Source organism: Melopsittacus undulatus, chromosome 9 (genome assembly GCF_012275295.1).
Source record: "Melopsittacus undulatus isolate bMelUnd1 chromosome 9, bMelUnd1.mat.Z, whole genome shotgun sequence".
NCBI lineage: Eukaryota > Metazoa > Chordata > Aves > Psittaciformes > Psittaculidae > Melopsittacus > Melopsittacus undulatus.
Genome location: NC_047535.1, coordinates 38,408,838 through 38,423,691, shown reverse-complemented (window position 1 = coordinate 38,423,691; position 14,854 = coordinate 38,408,838). Strand labels below are relative to the sequence as shown.

At 46.2% G+C, this 14,854-nt stretch overlaps 1 protein-coding gene across 4 annotated transcripts in view; it reads right to left on the bottom strand.

Annotated features, from left to right (window-relative positions):
* Nucleotides 1-14,854, bottom strand: part of RAD54L2 (RAD54 like 2) — a 70,015-nt gene that overhangs the window by 21,623 nt on the left and 33,538 nt on the right. For 3 of the 4 annotated variants that reach the window (XM_034066078.1, XM_034066080.1, XM_031042341.2), the window contains exon 3: nt 947-1,145. In XM_034066078.1, coding sequence (XP_033921969.1) covers nt 947-1,145 — 199 coding nt within the window. Of the gene's footprint in view, nt 1-946; nt 1,146-12,115; nt 12,658-14,854 lie in introns of those variants that run through there. The other variant, XM_034066079.1, reaches the window with a different exon arrangement.

Below are 14,854 nucleotides of genomic sequence, written 5' to 3'. Positions count from 1 at the left end.
ATAAAAAAGCATCAATTCACTCACAAAAACCTCATCACCTTGATTCTCCCCTGACATACTATTTTCAGGAACTAGGAATTCTAATGGCTTTAGCAATTGTTTCAAAGGATGCTCTCAAAACATCTTAACTTTACAGGTAATTCTCATTACTTCCAGAAGTTGCTCCCTCTTCAGTTTCACATGTGCTGCCTAGAAATGAAGGCTCTTTTGCCAGAGGAGGGGTGCAGCAGCAGGAGTGCTAAAATGCAGCTCCCTGAAACTAACCTTTAAATCCACCCAACCCACTTTCCAAGGCCTAGTCAATGGCTTTAAGAAAATCAACCTGCTTAAGTATGAACCAAAGACCACCAGGGCATTACATACAGGGCAAAAGAGCTACTTGCTGCCACAGGAGTTCCTGCTCCATTGTGACTTCTTTTAGCATTTTAGATCCCCTTGAACAGAATTTCAAAGGGAATTACCATTTCACAGCCTGTCCCAGGATGTATGTGGTGACTTATGCAATTACTGCCTTATAAAATCCAGGTGAAATTGATTTCCAACATTTCAGTCACAGCATCCTGCCAACAATTAACCAAGATAGTAGAGAGGAGGACTATATTTTAGGCTCTTTGGAAGAGGATCCTCATCAGCAAATATCTGAAACTGGATATTTACTTAACGGTGGTGCTGTTTTTCAATTACATGTTTTAAAAGCCAGCCACAAATACACCATTTTTGCAATATATTCCATATCCAAATATTCACTCTTCTGAAATACCAAACAAGTCTGCACCCACATGCAGCACTCCAGTCTGAGAACATACTACTCCCACTAGTGAAATCCTAAGGTTTTGGAAAAGAAAAGCCATCTGGTTTGCCAGCAGCGGAAGCAAAGTCCAGAGATTTTGTTTTTACCCAAAGGGCTATAATAGGACCCTAGTTCCTTCTGTCCTGCTCTGCTTACCTTATGTTCCTCCGCATGTGAGACGGTTTCTGAGCCCTCTTCTTTTTGGTGTCCTCAGAGGCCAGGCTCTTGTGCTGGTTCTGCAAGTGTCGCTCTGCCCGCTCACTCTGAGATGAGGTAGTTGAAGTAGAGCGCTGCCATTCTCCATCCTCTGTGTGCTCAACATGGTCACTGCTGAACACAGCTTCCTGGGGTTGGTCTGAAAAGACAAGGAGGTAATAACATGAGAACAACTTTGCCAGGCTGGCTTTTACCTGAGCGTTTGTCAGTATTTGAGCTGAATGGAAACCAACAATCCCTACCCACACTCATTTACAAGCCTGTTTCTCTCAAAGTGCAGACTGGGGTTATCTCCGACATCCAGTCAAAGTGTGTTAAGTTTCACAGTGAAGGCTCTGTTCCCAGTGAAAGCCAAGAGTAACACACAACCCAAAAGCATCCCAACAAGAAAACAAGGCAAAACTATTTCAGCCCATGTAGAGCACTTGCTGCCCCAAAGGCCTGTTTTCCTACATGGGTCTGATGAGCTCTGATGAAAACAAGGAACTCAAATCTCTTTCTTTGTTACACATCATTCAAGAGGAGTGGAAATTTCCATTTAAATGACACCTGCAACCACCTTCCAAGTCAATAGGACATACCACACAAGAGGTTATGCGGTTCAAACACTGGGCCATAGCTTAGCAGCCCACTCTCGGGTTTTATCACCAGACTCCACTCATGATTTAAATGGTAAGTTCTGGCAAGCTTTTTTAAAAACAAGAAGTAAGTGGCAATACTCTTTCCACATTATAAATCACATGCATTCCTTTTTACCTGCATTCTACTGTTTTCAGACTTCCACTAGTGGCTGATTTCAGTCCTAAGCACTATGTGAAATGACACCTTGTTCTATGTGACATTTTGCTCTTCAACAGGCTGTCAGTGACCAAACTAATACTTGCAGAACACAGAAAGAAAATGTTTCTTAGCAAAAGCTTCCCTTGAAGTAAACTGGTTTTGACAAGCATTATAATAGCTTCTTTGAAGCATCTTGTCCCCTTGTGTCAGGCAAAGAGAGACCCTGAACCTCATCTCATAACCAGCTTTCTTATACAGTGTATCTGAGCTAATGACTGAACTGGACTGACACTTAGAATTATGAAGAAAAGACAACTTTAGTGCAGGAGAATGTAGCAGATGAAGTAATACAGAACCAACAAAATTCACACTGTGACTCTGGGATGTGGAGGCAAAGAGCTGGGAGCTTAAATGAAGGATGCTTCAGTACAGCACATTCCACATACAGGCTCTACAGCTGCCATGTTAATATGCTTATTAAATTAACCTTACCACAGGTATCACCTCTTAAAATTGAGATGACAAGAACTAAATCCACGCCTCAGTCAAAAGTACCAATTTTGCAAGCTTCCTCTCCAGACATGCCACCAGACCTGCTCCAGCATTTGCTCAAAGTCTATCAGAATTCCTTTAGGACTTCAGGGCTCATCCCACCATGGATCAATACCAGCAGAGCAGCTCAAACATTTCTGCAAACATCAGCCCCAGCAAGTCCTACTTATACTGGAAAAACAGGTATCCACAGCTTATGGGATGAAACAGATCTCATGATGAATGCAAGAAAGAATTACACTGCATGTGAAGCTAAAGGCAAAAGGGTTTGCTGCTACAACCATAGTAGTTCTCCTGCCACAGCCAAGGTCTTGGAGCCCTGTCTTCCCACCATGCCTTCTTAAACTTCCAAGCTCAGATATGACACAACACATTCACTTGCAGACAGAGAAGTGTGCTGGGAATAAACCCAGTTTCCCAGGCTTCCCAGCCAACAGCTCTGCTATTTGAGCTATGGGCAAGATTCAGTCACACTACCTGCAATTCCTGGACACTGTTTCCTTCCCCCTGGCCCTCTTGACTCCTACTTATATAACTAGATCAAAAGACTGGATGAAATAGGGCAAAGGGAAGCAGGGAGGCTGCACACGTGACCACACGCTCTGGGATGAGTCATTAAACCGGAGACAAACACTGCCATGGTTACACTGCTGCCATCTCACCCTCGGCCCAGGGGACCTTGACAAGGCAGCGGCGAGCACAAAGTCATGCTTGTTCGGAAGAGGAAGCACTTTTCTCCCCACACCCCAGCAATTACCCACGTCACCTCCTTCAGCAGTGACTCTGCCATGCTGGGAAAGGGTGCCTTCAGGATGGGGGTGATGCTAACAAAACCCAAGGGCTCAGCAGCCTAAAGGTGAGGTCACTACATGTCTCCTTCCTATGTTTTCTTATTTGTCCAATTCCTATGTAGACTCATTCCACCTCTGCATTTTACCTTTTCTTTCCTCTTAAACATATGTAACACAAGCTCTGGCAAAACCTTTGCACAGCTGGATCAGACAGGGTGTTTTTAAATATGACTTATGTGACCAGGAGCCTGATGCCCAAAATCTGATGATAAATTTGGTCCTGCACTGAGTACAAGCTCTCATCTGCCACAGCCATGTCTGCTCAAGCTGATGTTTGTCCTGTCAATACAAGTTCTGAGGTGAGGAACATAATCTGTGCCTCAGCCCACATTCCTGACACATACGTATCTAGACACTGAGATATCTTCCAAACTAGTGACAAACATCACACTGATTGAGGTGCAGCAATCAGTGCACAGAGGACAGCCCGCTTCCTGAGGCTGGGCTCATCCTTGCCACTATAATGAATAAAGCCACTTTCAACAAAGCTTAAGTAACTCAGTGATAAAATCACAAGTTTAACCATGCAACAGCTCCCACCACATCTGTGACACAAGCTGGCAGTTACTAGCTGGAATGGTTTGGTTGCTGTTTTGTACTAAACTCCTGATTGTGTACACAGCCTGTGAACAGCAAGGCTCCCTGCTGCAGCCGTGTGGCTGTGCTCCAGGACGGTGAGCTCCAAGCTGTGTAACTGGGATGCACACTGGGACAGGAGCACAACAGGAAGCAATAAATACATACACAAAAGCCTATTTTGTACAAGACAAAGTTGTAGTTGGGTTGGAGTGAGTGTGGGAACAACCTCGTTGAACAGGTCCCATCAGGTAATCAATGGAATAATACCTGCCCCAATTTTGCCAAGACTAAATCTACAAGAGAAATGCAATTATGGTTTTGTAACAGGAGCTCAACACATTACTCTGACATGGCTATACACGTAGATTTTACACAACACACAAATTCATCAATTCGTCAGCCATGTTTGCATGTTGACAACTGCCTGATCATGCTCATGCTGTTAGTGCACTCTAGGAAGATGCGAGCAGTTACCCACACTGCCTGAATAAGAAAAGCATTGCCACCAGCCCACAGGTAACAACCCAGCACAGCCTTACACAGGGAGATCAGCCACATATGCCAAAGCACAGCTGGGTGAAAGAGTGGCCCAAATCTGCTCAGCAGGTGACAGCCATGGGTCAGTTGTGATGGCCAGTGAGGATGTAAACCCATCCATGCTTACACACTGTGGGCACTGAGAATCAGCTGGAACACAAACAACTACTGGGTTCACACCAGCTCTATTGTATGTGTTGCACTGTGCTCATCAGAAGATGTACCAGATCTACAGAGGGTTCCCTGGGGGTAGTGGTGATAACAGCAATGCTTCAAGAAGCTTCTTCAGGTGGGTTACAGCTCTCCATTTGAGAGGTACCCAAGCAGTTCCCACTGTGCAGGTCCTGGGTTAGACACTGCACGTACCCAGGCACCCTATCCTGCAAGGCACCCTGATCACCAAGAGGGGCACAACTATTCTATCATGCACTTTAAAGGTTTATATGTGCCTGCACTATTAAAATCAACAGACGTGACTGCAGCATGGTTCTGGTTTGTACTGCAGACCAGGGGTTGCCAGTTTTCTTTGCTCAATAAGCAGCAGCAACCACCACCCCCAGCTGTACATACAAGCAGGGGGAGGTGTTTGGCTTCTCGACCAACACTTGTGTATTACACTTTGGAAGTGTCTGTAAGGAATAGAGTCGTGACTGCTCTCATTCTGCTCTGCTTTTGATGCACCCTATGTGGTGTGACTGCTGGAGCTGCCCCTAAACACTGCACACAGGTGTGACTCATGACGCCTGACAGAGCTAATGATTTGTCCCACAGTTGGGCACTTTCTATTGCACCCACACTTATAAAACTCACCTCATCACCTCCTTGCAGAGTACTCTCAAACTTCCCTTAAAACAGCATGGGAAGCAGCCTGGAGAATATTCTCTAGCATCTTCAATTCAGCAATGAATTGCTCTTGACACACACAGCCTTTGCTCTGTGAAGAGGCACAGGTTGCTGTGAAGTGTCACGAAACAGCAGGTATGTTTATTTGAGGTGTGAGATTTCTTTAACTAACACAGTCTCCTGACACCAAGGTGTGAGAAACAGTGTTATAGTTGCATCCAATCTCCACACTTTAAGGCAGACCTTGGTAAGCCCATGTGTTTGTACACACGCAAGTGGACTTCCACAGCTCAGCTCCAGAAACAGTCTAGCACTCCCAGAGGTACAGAAATCGCCATTCAGGGTAAGACCTGAAGGTCCCCTACCTGAGGCTGTTGCTCAAGAAGGTCCAAGAGACCCCTCAATGGACAAAACACTGTGTAAGATGATTACTTCCTTACCTCTCAGTTACTAGGTAGCTAATGTGGCTTGCTAGGAAGTACACCATCCTCCTAGGAGGCCAACTTCTCTGCCAGAGTAACATCAGCATCTCCAGGGAAGGCACACCACTGAAAAGCAGACACTTGTTTATTTCTAAAATCATTTCATTATGGAAACTCAGATTACTGAATAGCACTATTCTGCTGAGCCTTTGGGAATTATTTCCTATCCTAAGGACAGAGGTGTGTACACACGGTGAGGAAGGTAGCTGCACAAAGAACAGCGAGGAGTTAATTCTTGCTTTGGGAGCTGTCATTTGTCCTGCACAATGAGCAAGGAGCAGTTAAGTATTATTGTAGGCGTTCTGGGAACTTCGTGCACTTTGTGGGCAAAGGCTTGTCAGAGACTAGCTAGCACTAGCTGGTACTACCACAGCCGGTACTGAGCTGTCAAAGCAGGAATGGGAGGAGCACTGAGGGATGGCACAAGCAAGACTAATTGCACAGCTCCAGCTGCAACACTCGCAGCCACTGACACACTGAACTACAACTGTGCCAAAGGCTAGAGAAGGGAATCTGCAGAGCAAGCCTGACTGCAAAGGCACTGACAGGATGGAAGATGTTCTCTGGGGTTACATGATGCTTTCCCAGTGCACTGGGCACTGGAGAGGTGTTGTAGCTGATGCCACAGCTCAACTGTACGTGACACTTGAGGAACAGCAGCTCTCTGACTGTGGCATAGCAATCATCTCAGAGGCTGGCAAGAGCCAGAGTGCTCTGGCTCATTCTGCATTCAGCTGTGGAACATAGAATATTCTGAAAATATTTAATTTTTCCCTGTATGCAACTGGTGCATGGATGTCAGGCACGAAGGGAGGAGGGGTGTCTGCACAGAGCACCCTCTCACAACGGCAGCATTGACACCGCACGGCTGGAGGCAGGAAATTGCTTGCGAAACCTCTCAAGGACAGTGTAGGCAAAAGCAAGAAGGAAAGCTCAGACTCCTTCCTACCTGTTGGAACACCCAGGAGAGCCACAAAGCCCCCTCCCAGGGCCTGACACACATCAGCACCTGGTTCCTTCCTCCAGAAGCATGAGGAAAGCCACCCACAGAGTGAATGGAGTGGAACACAGCCCCTTGGGGGACTCAGGGCTATGGCCACCCCCTGCAGCCACTATCAGGGCAGCTAATTAGCAACAAGGCTCTGTTCTCCTCAGAAAATAATGGGGCTCAGTCTCAGAGGGCAGGACGCTCCTCCTGACCACGGCTGTTCAACAAAGCATTAATTATGTAAGCTTTACATAACCCAGCACAGCCTCCCTGTGCCCATGTAGCAGCACCCTGCACTGGACACCTCTTGGCCTTCTCCAGCTGCCCGCTCATTGCCAGCACGAGAGCTGGCAACGAGCAGGGATCAGCCTTCTGACTGCACCCGTGGTTTCCTGCCCGTGTGGGGTACCCCTGCACTCATCAGGGTGCCCATCAGGGATGTCCTCTCCTTCGTGCTGCGCCCTGGCAGCCCCCAGCCCCTCGCTGCGTGCAGTCCCCACTCGACTCCAGCGAAACACAGCCCACTGATCAGAGGACTGATCACTGATGTCCACCACTGCTCTCACCCCAGCTCTGTGCTGGCTGCAGCGGTCGGTGTCCTGCTGAGTCACAGCCACAGTAGTGCGAGACACAAAGGCATCCTTTGGGCTGAGTCTGCCCAGCCTCCGAGCTTGCCTGCTCCCAGGAGAAGCTTCCCTTGCCTGTCAAGCAGCACGTACATCAGCTCTAACATCTTCATCCCCGTTGCTGATTTATCTCGGAGTTAAACACCTCAGGACTTTTGCTCTGACATGTCACTGTAACCAGACACAGCGACTGACATATTGGTATAACAAATAGCACGGCTTGAAGTTTGAGTAACACATATTTAATTTCTCTAGGTATCTGTAAAGCGATCGGCCGCTAAGGGTTCAAGACACCTACGTGGAATATGCAGACTGCTGGTGAGAGATGGCAGGCTGCCTTCATTCCCAGTCCAGGACCACAGGATGGAGGGGAGAGATGTGAAATGAGCTCTGAAGAAAACACCACCAGCACAGGCTCTGCGGGCCAGAGAGCAGGGAGGGAGCCAGACCAGGAACACACAGAAGCCAAACCCATCTCCAGACTCCTTCTTGGGCAGGAACTAAGCCCCAGTCGATGGAAAACTTTAAAAGATAAATTATGAGGCAGCACTGCCCTTCTTTTTTCCCTTCAGAGGTCTTTCAGCATATCAGTTACTGACAAAGTTATGCTGCAGAATAAAACTCCTTTCCTGGCCTGAAGGAATACTTTAGGAACAAAAGGCAGCAGAATTGAAGGGCAGGAGCAAGGGAGATACCACCCAAAAACCAAAGGGAAAGGAAGCAGCCAAGAAGTGCTGAGAGGCAAACTGGAACATCAGACAGCCAACTTTGGTGACAGACAATATATCTTCTAACCCTGGGATTATGCAAGCAGAACCGGGCCCCAAATACCCAAGAGATCTTGTTCTGGCGGGGCCTCAGCACTGCGGACACTGAGACCCGGGTTATATAAACCCCAAAGAGCACTTATATAACGGCTGTATGGCACGGGCTGGCAGCCACCAGCACCCCATGACACCACAGCCCCTGCACGAGCCCGGCAGGTTGTCCTCCCTCTCGCCGGCACCACCAGGAGCAAAGGTGGTTGGTAACTCCGGAGCACCAGGAACCTCCTCCTGTTCCCAGCTCTGATATGCTCAAAGTGGGGTTGTGAAATTTAAAATCGGGCATTTTCGTAGTGCTCCGAGATGGCCAGAACTGGAGAATGGTGACACTGCTACCTGGCATCCCTCTCCTATGTACGTAATCAGAATTACTTCTCTTAAGAACCTCAAACCTAAAACGTAAACTGCCTCCTTCACAGGAGCCTCCCTTCTCTCACGCAAGCACTGTGGGCAGTAGTCAAGATGAGGAAACAAAGCCAGGAAACACAGGGAGTGAAGCAGGGATGGGTTACATTTGTCCTTTAGCCGGGGGTGTGCGAGAGCAACCGAGTTACATAAAACTACTGCACCGGAGTCAGGAAGTGTTCCAGGCTCGAGTGCTGGGAAGTTTTCAACAAGCTGTGCACAGGAGGGAGCTGAAATCTCCCCTTTGTGGCTATCCCAGTTAACTAGTAACCCAGAATATAGTTGTCAGCCAGGCTACAAAAATTACAACAGGGATCTAAACCACCAGTAATCAGATTTAACTATTAGATCTTCCTTGTTTTCACAAGAGTTCAAAACTTTACAAAAAATCAAATTATAAATCTGCTCCATTCTATTAAGGTGGGTAAGTATTGATTTAGGTAACAGAGAGAAATTTCCCCTCCCAACTTCAGAAAATAGATGCATACGGGGGCTTGACTGTTCCCAGCACAGTGAATCCAGCTGGCTGCAACCGTGACTCTTCTAGGGATAAATTTCAGGGACTAAGAAAAGAGGACGAGTAGGGGAGCAAGCATTCTGCATTATGCAATGATTACATAAGCATTAGTTTACACTAGGTAGCTGGGGGTTGTGTATTAGCTTTATACCAGAACACCCTCAGAGCAATGAGAAATAATAAAGAAGGGATTATTGCTGCCACACACTTCCAAGGCCACCAAAATGGCAAACAAACAACAAACACAATCCGAGCTTCAATCTCTGCTTTAAACCCTCACCATAGCTTTGTTCAGGACCTGTTAACAGCATGGGGGGGGGGAACATGAGACAACTGATACTCCTGATTTAAAAGAGCAGCATGGGAAATACACCCAGCATAAAGTATCCTTCAGCATCCCCGTGCTCCTTTGTTGTTGTTCATCATGGCAATGATATGAGAGATTTCAGAAGTATAATACCTGGCATTTGCATTTTAGTTCAGTGTCAAAGGATTTCACAAGCATGACACGGTTATTACAATAACCTGTGATACACTCTCCTGTCCATCTTGCAGGGGAGGAAACTAAAGCAGAGAAATCAGGTAGGCATCAGTGCTGAGTAACTCCAAGCTGCTGGCTCCCTGTCCTATGCTCTGACCAACAGGACCTCCTTCCTCTCCTTAAATATAATTTCTTACTTGGAAAACCAAAACATAGTTGTGGATGTTTTCAGAACTGTAACAACGCACAGAACTTCAGCTGCATTCCCCTTTTCTGCTTCAGTCTCTGAAGTAATTTCAGAGGAATTTTTAAGGACTCTGTTTAATTAGGGAGGCATCACTTGGGTAAAAAATGCAAATTGTTGAGTTTGAGCCTGTGTGCCACCACATTCCACTGGCACTTGTCCCATCAGCTGCAGCCAGAAAAGTGACCGAGAGCACTGGAGAAAGCTAATGAGAGCAGGATGAAACACCATCACTCAAAGAACAATCTGTTTCGAGTTTTCCTTTTCAAAATATTGGTACTGCTTCATGTGCTGCTAAAGGAGTTTGACAAAGGGCTGCAAAGTTGTTCATGGCACTCAGACGCACACAAATTGAAGCCACAATGTCACAAAGACAGCCCCATCCACAGCATGTGACACCCCAAAAACTAAATACATTGCAGCCTGAAAAAACACCAAACAAATAAACAAAGCAAGCACTGGTGCCTTCATAATGCTGCTAAAATTACAACTACTTCTACAGTCAAAAAAGAAGCATATGTGTATATGGGGAAGAGACAGAGCTCTTATTTAAAGACATTTGTCTTGCAGGGCAACAGGTAATATACTGCAACAAACCTGGTGGGTGATATCAAAAAGCTAAAATCCTCTCTAACTTCACAAAAACACTTATAAAATAATAAACAGATAGCAAAGCACTGCATATACAAGTGCTTGCTACTTTGAAGACCCCAAAGAAGTGTTCAGGCACCTGGAGTGAGAAAAAGCCACATAAACCAAAGAAGAAAAGAAGCGCTGAGCCATGGCTGAAGCACAAGGGCAGGGAAGAATGTGATGTGTCAGTTCTGCCCCTGACTCACTTTGTGACCTTGTGCAGTTTCATCATCCTCTCTGGGGACAAAAGGCAAAGGAGAAGTGGGATGGAGACCCTCTTGGATCTACCACTCAGAGCACAGCCACATTAGATTGGCTACCTCAAACAGAGGTACTTTTCCCACTGGTAGAACAGCCTGTGATAAACCTTGCTCTAGACTTTATGGCTTGACAAGCAATGCTGTGCAAAGAGCTCATTTGCACTCTTGCTCTCTTAGGTTTGTACAACTGACCCCAAAATAACCTTAAGACAGAAATTTTTACAAGGTCTCTAACCTTGCATTCTTCCTTCACCAATGACCTACAGTCTCATTTCCAAAACCATCTTTCCCTCCTGTCTTCTCTTTTTTATACATATTATCTAGACTGAGTTACATAAGCCACTTGTATCACCCAGATTCCTCATTTATCTAAACTCATTTTGTATCGTAATTCCTTTCTCAGTTCACACGCTCACAGAATTTGCTGCTTTGTCCTGCCACCACAACCACAGAAATCAGAAAGAAAGAAAAGAGGGAGGATTTTTTGCTAGAATCCACTCCCTTCAACAAATACTGCATGGCTTATTTCCATCAAAACTCCTCATGAGGACCATGCTGCACTGGACTCCTACAACAAACTGGAAACTCTGAGCTGGAGCTCCTGGGAACCAGTTCTGACCTATTAAGTGCATAGCATGAACTTTGGAGGTATTTGTCACGTGCACAAGGTGGAAAAAGCTTGGCAGCCTCAAGTACCTGACCTCAAAGTAACAAGTTATATTACAAATTTAGAAAGTTCTTCAAAGCTGAATGAAGTTTTTTCTCTAGCACACAACATCCTCCCACCAGCAAGCAAACTAAACAGCAGCCAGCCCAAAACTGTAAACTCATGTCAGGGTTTCATCAGCATCTTCTATTTGATAGAGGGGAAAAAAAGAGCCAAGTAGTTCTTAGTTTGTTAGGCACTAAGGGACCTGGAGCAAGCACCAACAGCTCTGCCCAGTGCCCAAACTGCTGCCTGGTCAGCAAGTCACCATGTGTTTCACCGGCAAAAGAAGCTCTTGAAACTCTTATGAAGTAGAATGTTAGGAGAAAGTATACACAAAAAGTTAAAGAGGTGGGAAAGAGGACATCAGATATAAAAATCAGACTGATACAACACATTGATATTAATAACTGCCTCCTCTCTTGCTAAAAATTACTCTTGCAGCATTACAATATGACAGTGGCAGAAACAATAACAGCCAGACTCAGAGTGTCACATCAAAGTCTTCAGAACTAAAAGCACAAAGAGAAAACAAGCTTCCTTCTCATATTCCCTTCATCAAACCAACAAGCACTGCAAGACTCTGAAAACTTAACCACTTCCAGCCCTGCCTGGTAGGTAGTAAATTAAAACCTGAGCCCCACAGAGAGTCTGGGTTCCTGAGGCACTTTGTTAGCCCCTAGGTAGGGTGCTCCAGCACAGGGGCAGGTAAATGAATGGTCTGTAACAGGAAAACAAGAGGCAAAAGAAAACAGGGAAGGGGGGAAAACAACCCACAAAAAAAATCAACCTGTGTCCTACCTGGAAACTGCTGAGACTCATCCAAGAGTAACATGCTGCTCTGTGCACTGAGGCAAGACCTCTGCCGCAGCACTCGTTCTATGAGGCTGCACACTCTCAGCCTTCTGCTATTCTTGTGTCAGGCTCTTCAAGACAAAAGTTTCCAGTCACTCCTGAGAACTCCTTATCTCTGCCCACAGCCCAGCGAACACTAAATCCACTCCCACTGGCTGTTCAGGCTGCAAGCGGGAAATGCCTCCTGATAAAACAGTCCAGGGTACAGGCAGCGAAACCTGCACTTAAGGGTTCTGAAAATAACTTTGGTAAATAGCTGCTAGTGCTTGAATCCACCCAGCCGGTGTGACGGGAATCAGTACGCACATATCCTCCTGCACCCAGCCGAGACGGTCCGGGTCACTTATATAACTGCTTAAATATGCCTCGTGTTCAGCCTAAATAAAAATTGCGACTATCTCCTCCCCTGCCTGGGGAGTCAAACAACACAGTCCTGCCCCAGGTAGCTCCTGCCCCACTGGGGACAGGCGCCTGGGGCTGCACTGCCCGCCCGGTTTGGCTTCGGAACGTGTTCCCGATCAGCCAGAGCAACCCCAGTTATAGCCGGGAGAGGAGAGAGCAGGGAGGCTGGGTGGGTGTGTACTGGGGAGGTCTCTCCTCGGGAGCAACAGATCGGATCCCATTCACTCAGCCCTGATCCAGTTCAACTAGTGGCAGAGACCAAGACTGGGAATAAAATAAAAATCCTTACATAACCGTCAGGCTCCGACGGGGCCCCGCGCAAGGGGAATCCCAACAGACAACAGCACCTCCAGAGCCGGGACGTTATCCTGCTCCCAGGTTTCACAGCACAAAAGGAAAAGAGGAGGGAGTGAGCTTAAAAAGAAGCACAGCCTTTTGGCTTTGAGAACAATTGTGGTATCTGTGATTCTATCAGTATTTGCCTGCTAACTTCCAAGAAAGCTAGACAACAGAGACTGAAACCAGAGGGAAGCCTGCAACCTGTTTGCACGGCAACAGGCAAGAGAGCACCCTGTTCTCTTTGTTAAATCAGCAGCTTGTACTGCTGTACAAGCTTGTTCTGTCTGCAGAAGGCTCTTACTGCAGCAAATGGACAACGAATGAGATTTCTCTGGTTTTAGGAAACAACCTGTCTGAATGTGTGGAGTGCAAGTTAATCTAAGCAAGCCTTCCTCCACATTGTCCATCTGCGCCAGAAGGACAGGTACAAGATAGAGTAAGTACAGGAGAGAATAAGAACTTTAAAGCTGTGGCTGAACCCTTAAAGGCTAACCATCACACTTAACCTTCTTCAGTGCTACAGTCTTCTTCCATGCCTGATTCCTTTCACAGGCATACCCAATGTCAGTAACAAAGAGCAAACCTGGGCTGATAGACACATAATGAAATCCACTCACTGCTAGCAAGCATTTGTCCACATAATGAAGTCAGCTTTTTGCTTGAAACAACTGCCAAGTGCAAGTCAGGAAAACCAGGATGGGCCCAAAAAGCCCAAAGCAAGACTGAAGAGCCCTAGCTCTGATCTGCAGGACTCCAGCGTAACAAGCAGCACTCACAACAGTACCAGTTGATTTAAAGGTCTGCAAACACAGGCAAGGCAGAGCCATGTTACCCTTTTTGTGACTCCAGCCATTTTTATTAGACTGTTCATTCAAGAGGGTGGTAGGATGCAGTGAATGCTTGTTACCATCAAAATATCCTTCATGGTACTGTGAAACAAACAACTCTGAAACAAACCAAAGGTGCTATATTCATCATTAGAGCCATATAAATCTTACCAAAGAAAAGAGGAAATGTATTAAAATTAAGAGGCTTGGTAACAAGACAGCCTTTCACCTATGTCACAGATTCAAACAGCCTGGCTGGTACACAAAAACATACACCGTTTATAAAGGGGGAAGAGGGACAAATATATTAAGTACATAGCTGAGGATCTTGCAAACAGACCTTATAAGGACTTTGTAGGGTTGGAATAAATAATTAGACAACCTCAGCATTTGACCTAACAGATTCATGAAACTGGGGAGCAAGGGTTAAAGACAATATTTGTGTAAATATAACTGGGTACCTTCCAAGGCATGCTGTGCTGGTTTTGGCTGGGATAGAGTTAATTTTCTTCATAGTAGCTAGGATGGGATCTGTTTTGTATTTGTGCTGGAAACAGTGTTGATAATTCAGGGATGTTTTAGTTACTGCTGAGCAGTTACAGAGCATCAAAGCCTTTACTGCTCCTCACCCCACCAGCGAAGAGGCTGGGTGTGCACAAGGAGCTGGGAGGGGATACAGCTGACCCAAACTGACCCAAGGGATATCATACACCCTATATAGATCGCATGATGATATAGGACATCATTCTCAGCATACAAAACTGGGGGTAGAAGAAGGAAGCGGGGAATGTTGGGAGTGATACCATTTGTCTTCCCAAGTCATGGGTACATGAATGGAGCCCTGCCTTCCTGGGGATGGCTGAACACCTGCCTGGCCATGGGAAGTGGTGAATTAATTCCTTATTTTGCTTTACCTCTTAAACTGTCTTTATCTCAACCCACAAGTTTTCTCACTTTTATTCTTCCGATTCTCTCCCCCATCCCATCAGGGGGGAGTGAATGAGTGACTGCGTGGGGCTCAGCTGCCTGCTGGGGTTAAAACACAACACATACTTATTACAGCTATCAAGCACAAGGAAAATGGAAGTTCAATACACTGGGGGAAACAGGTGGCTTA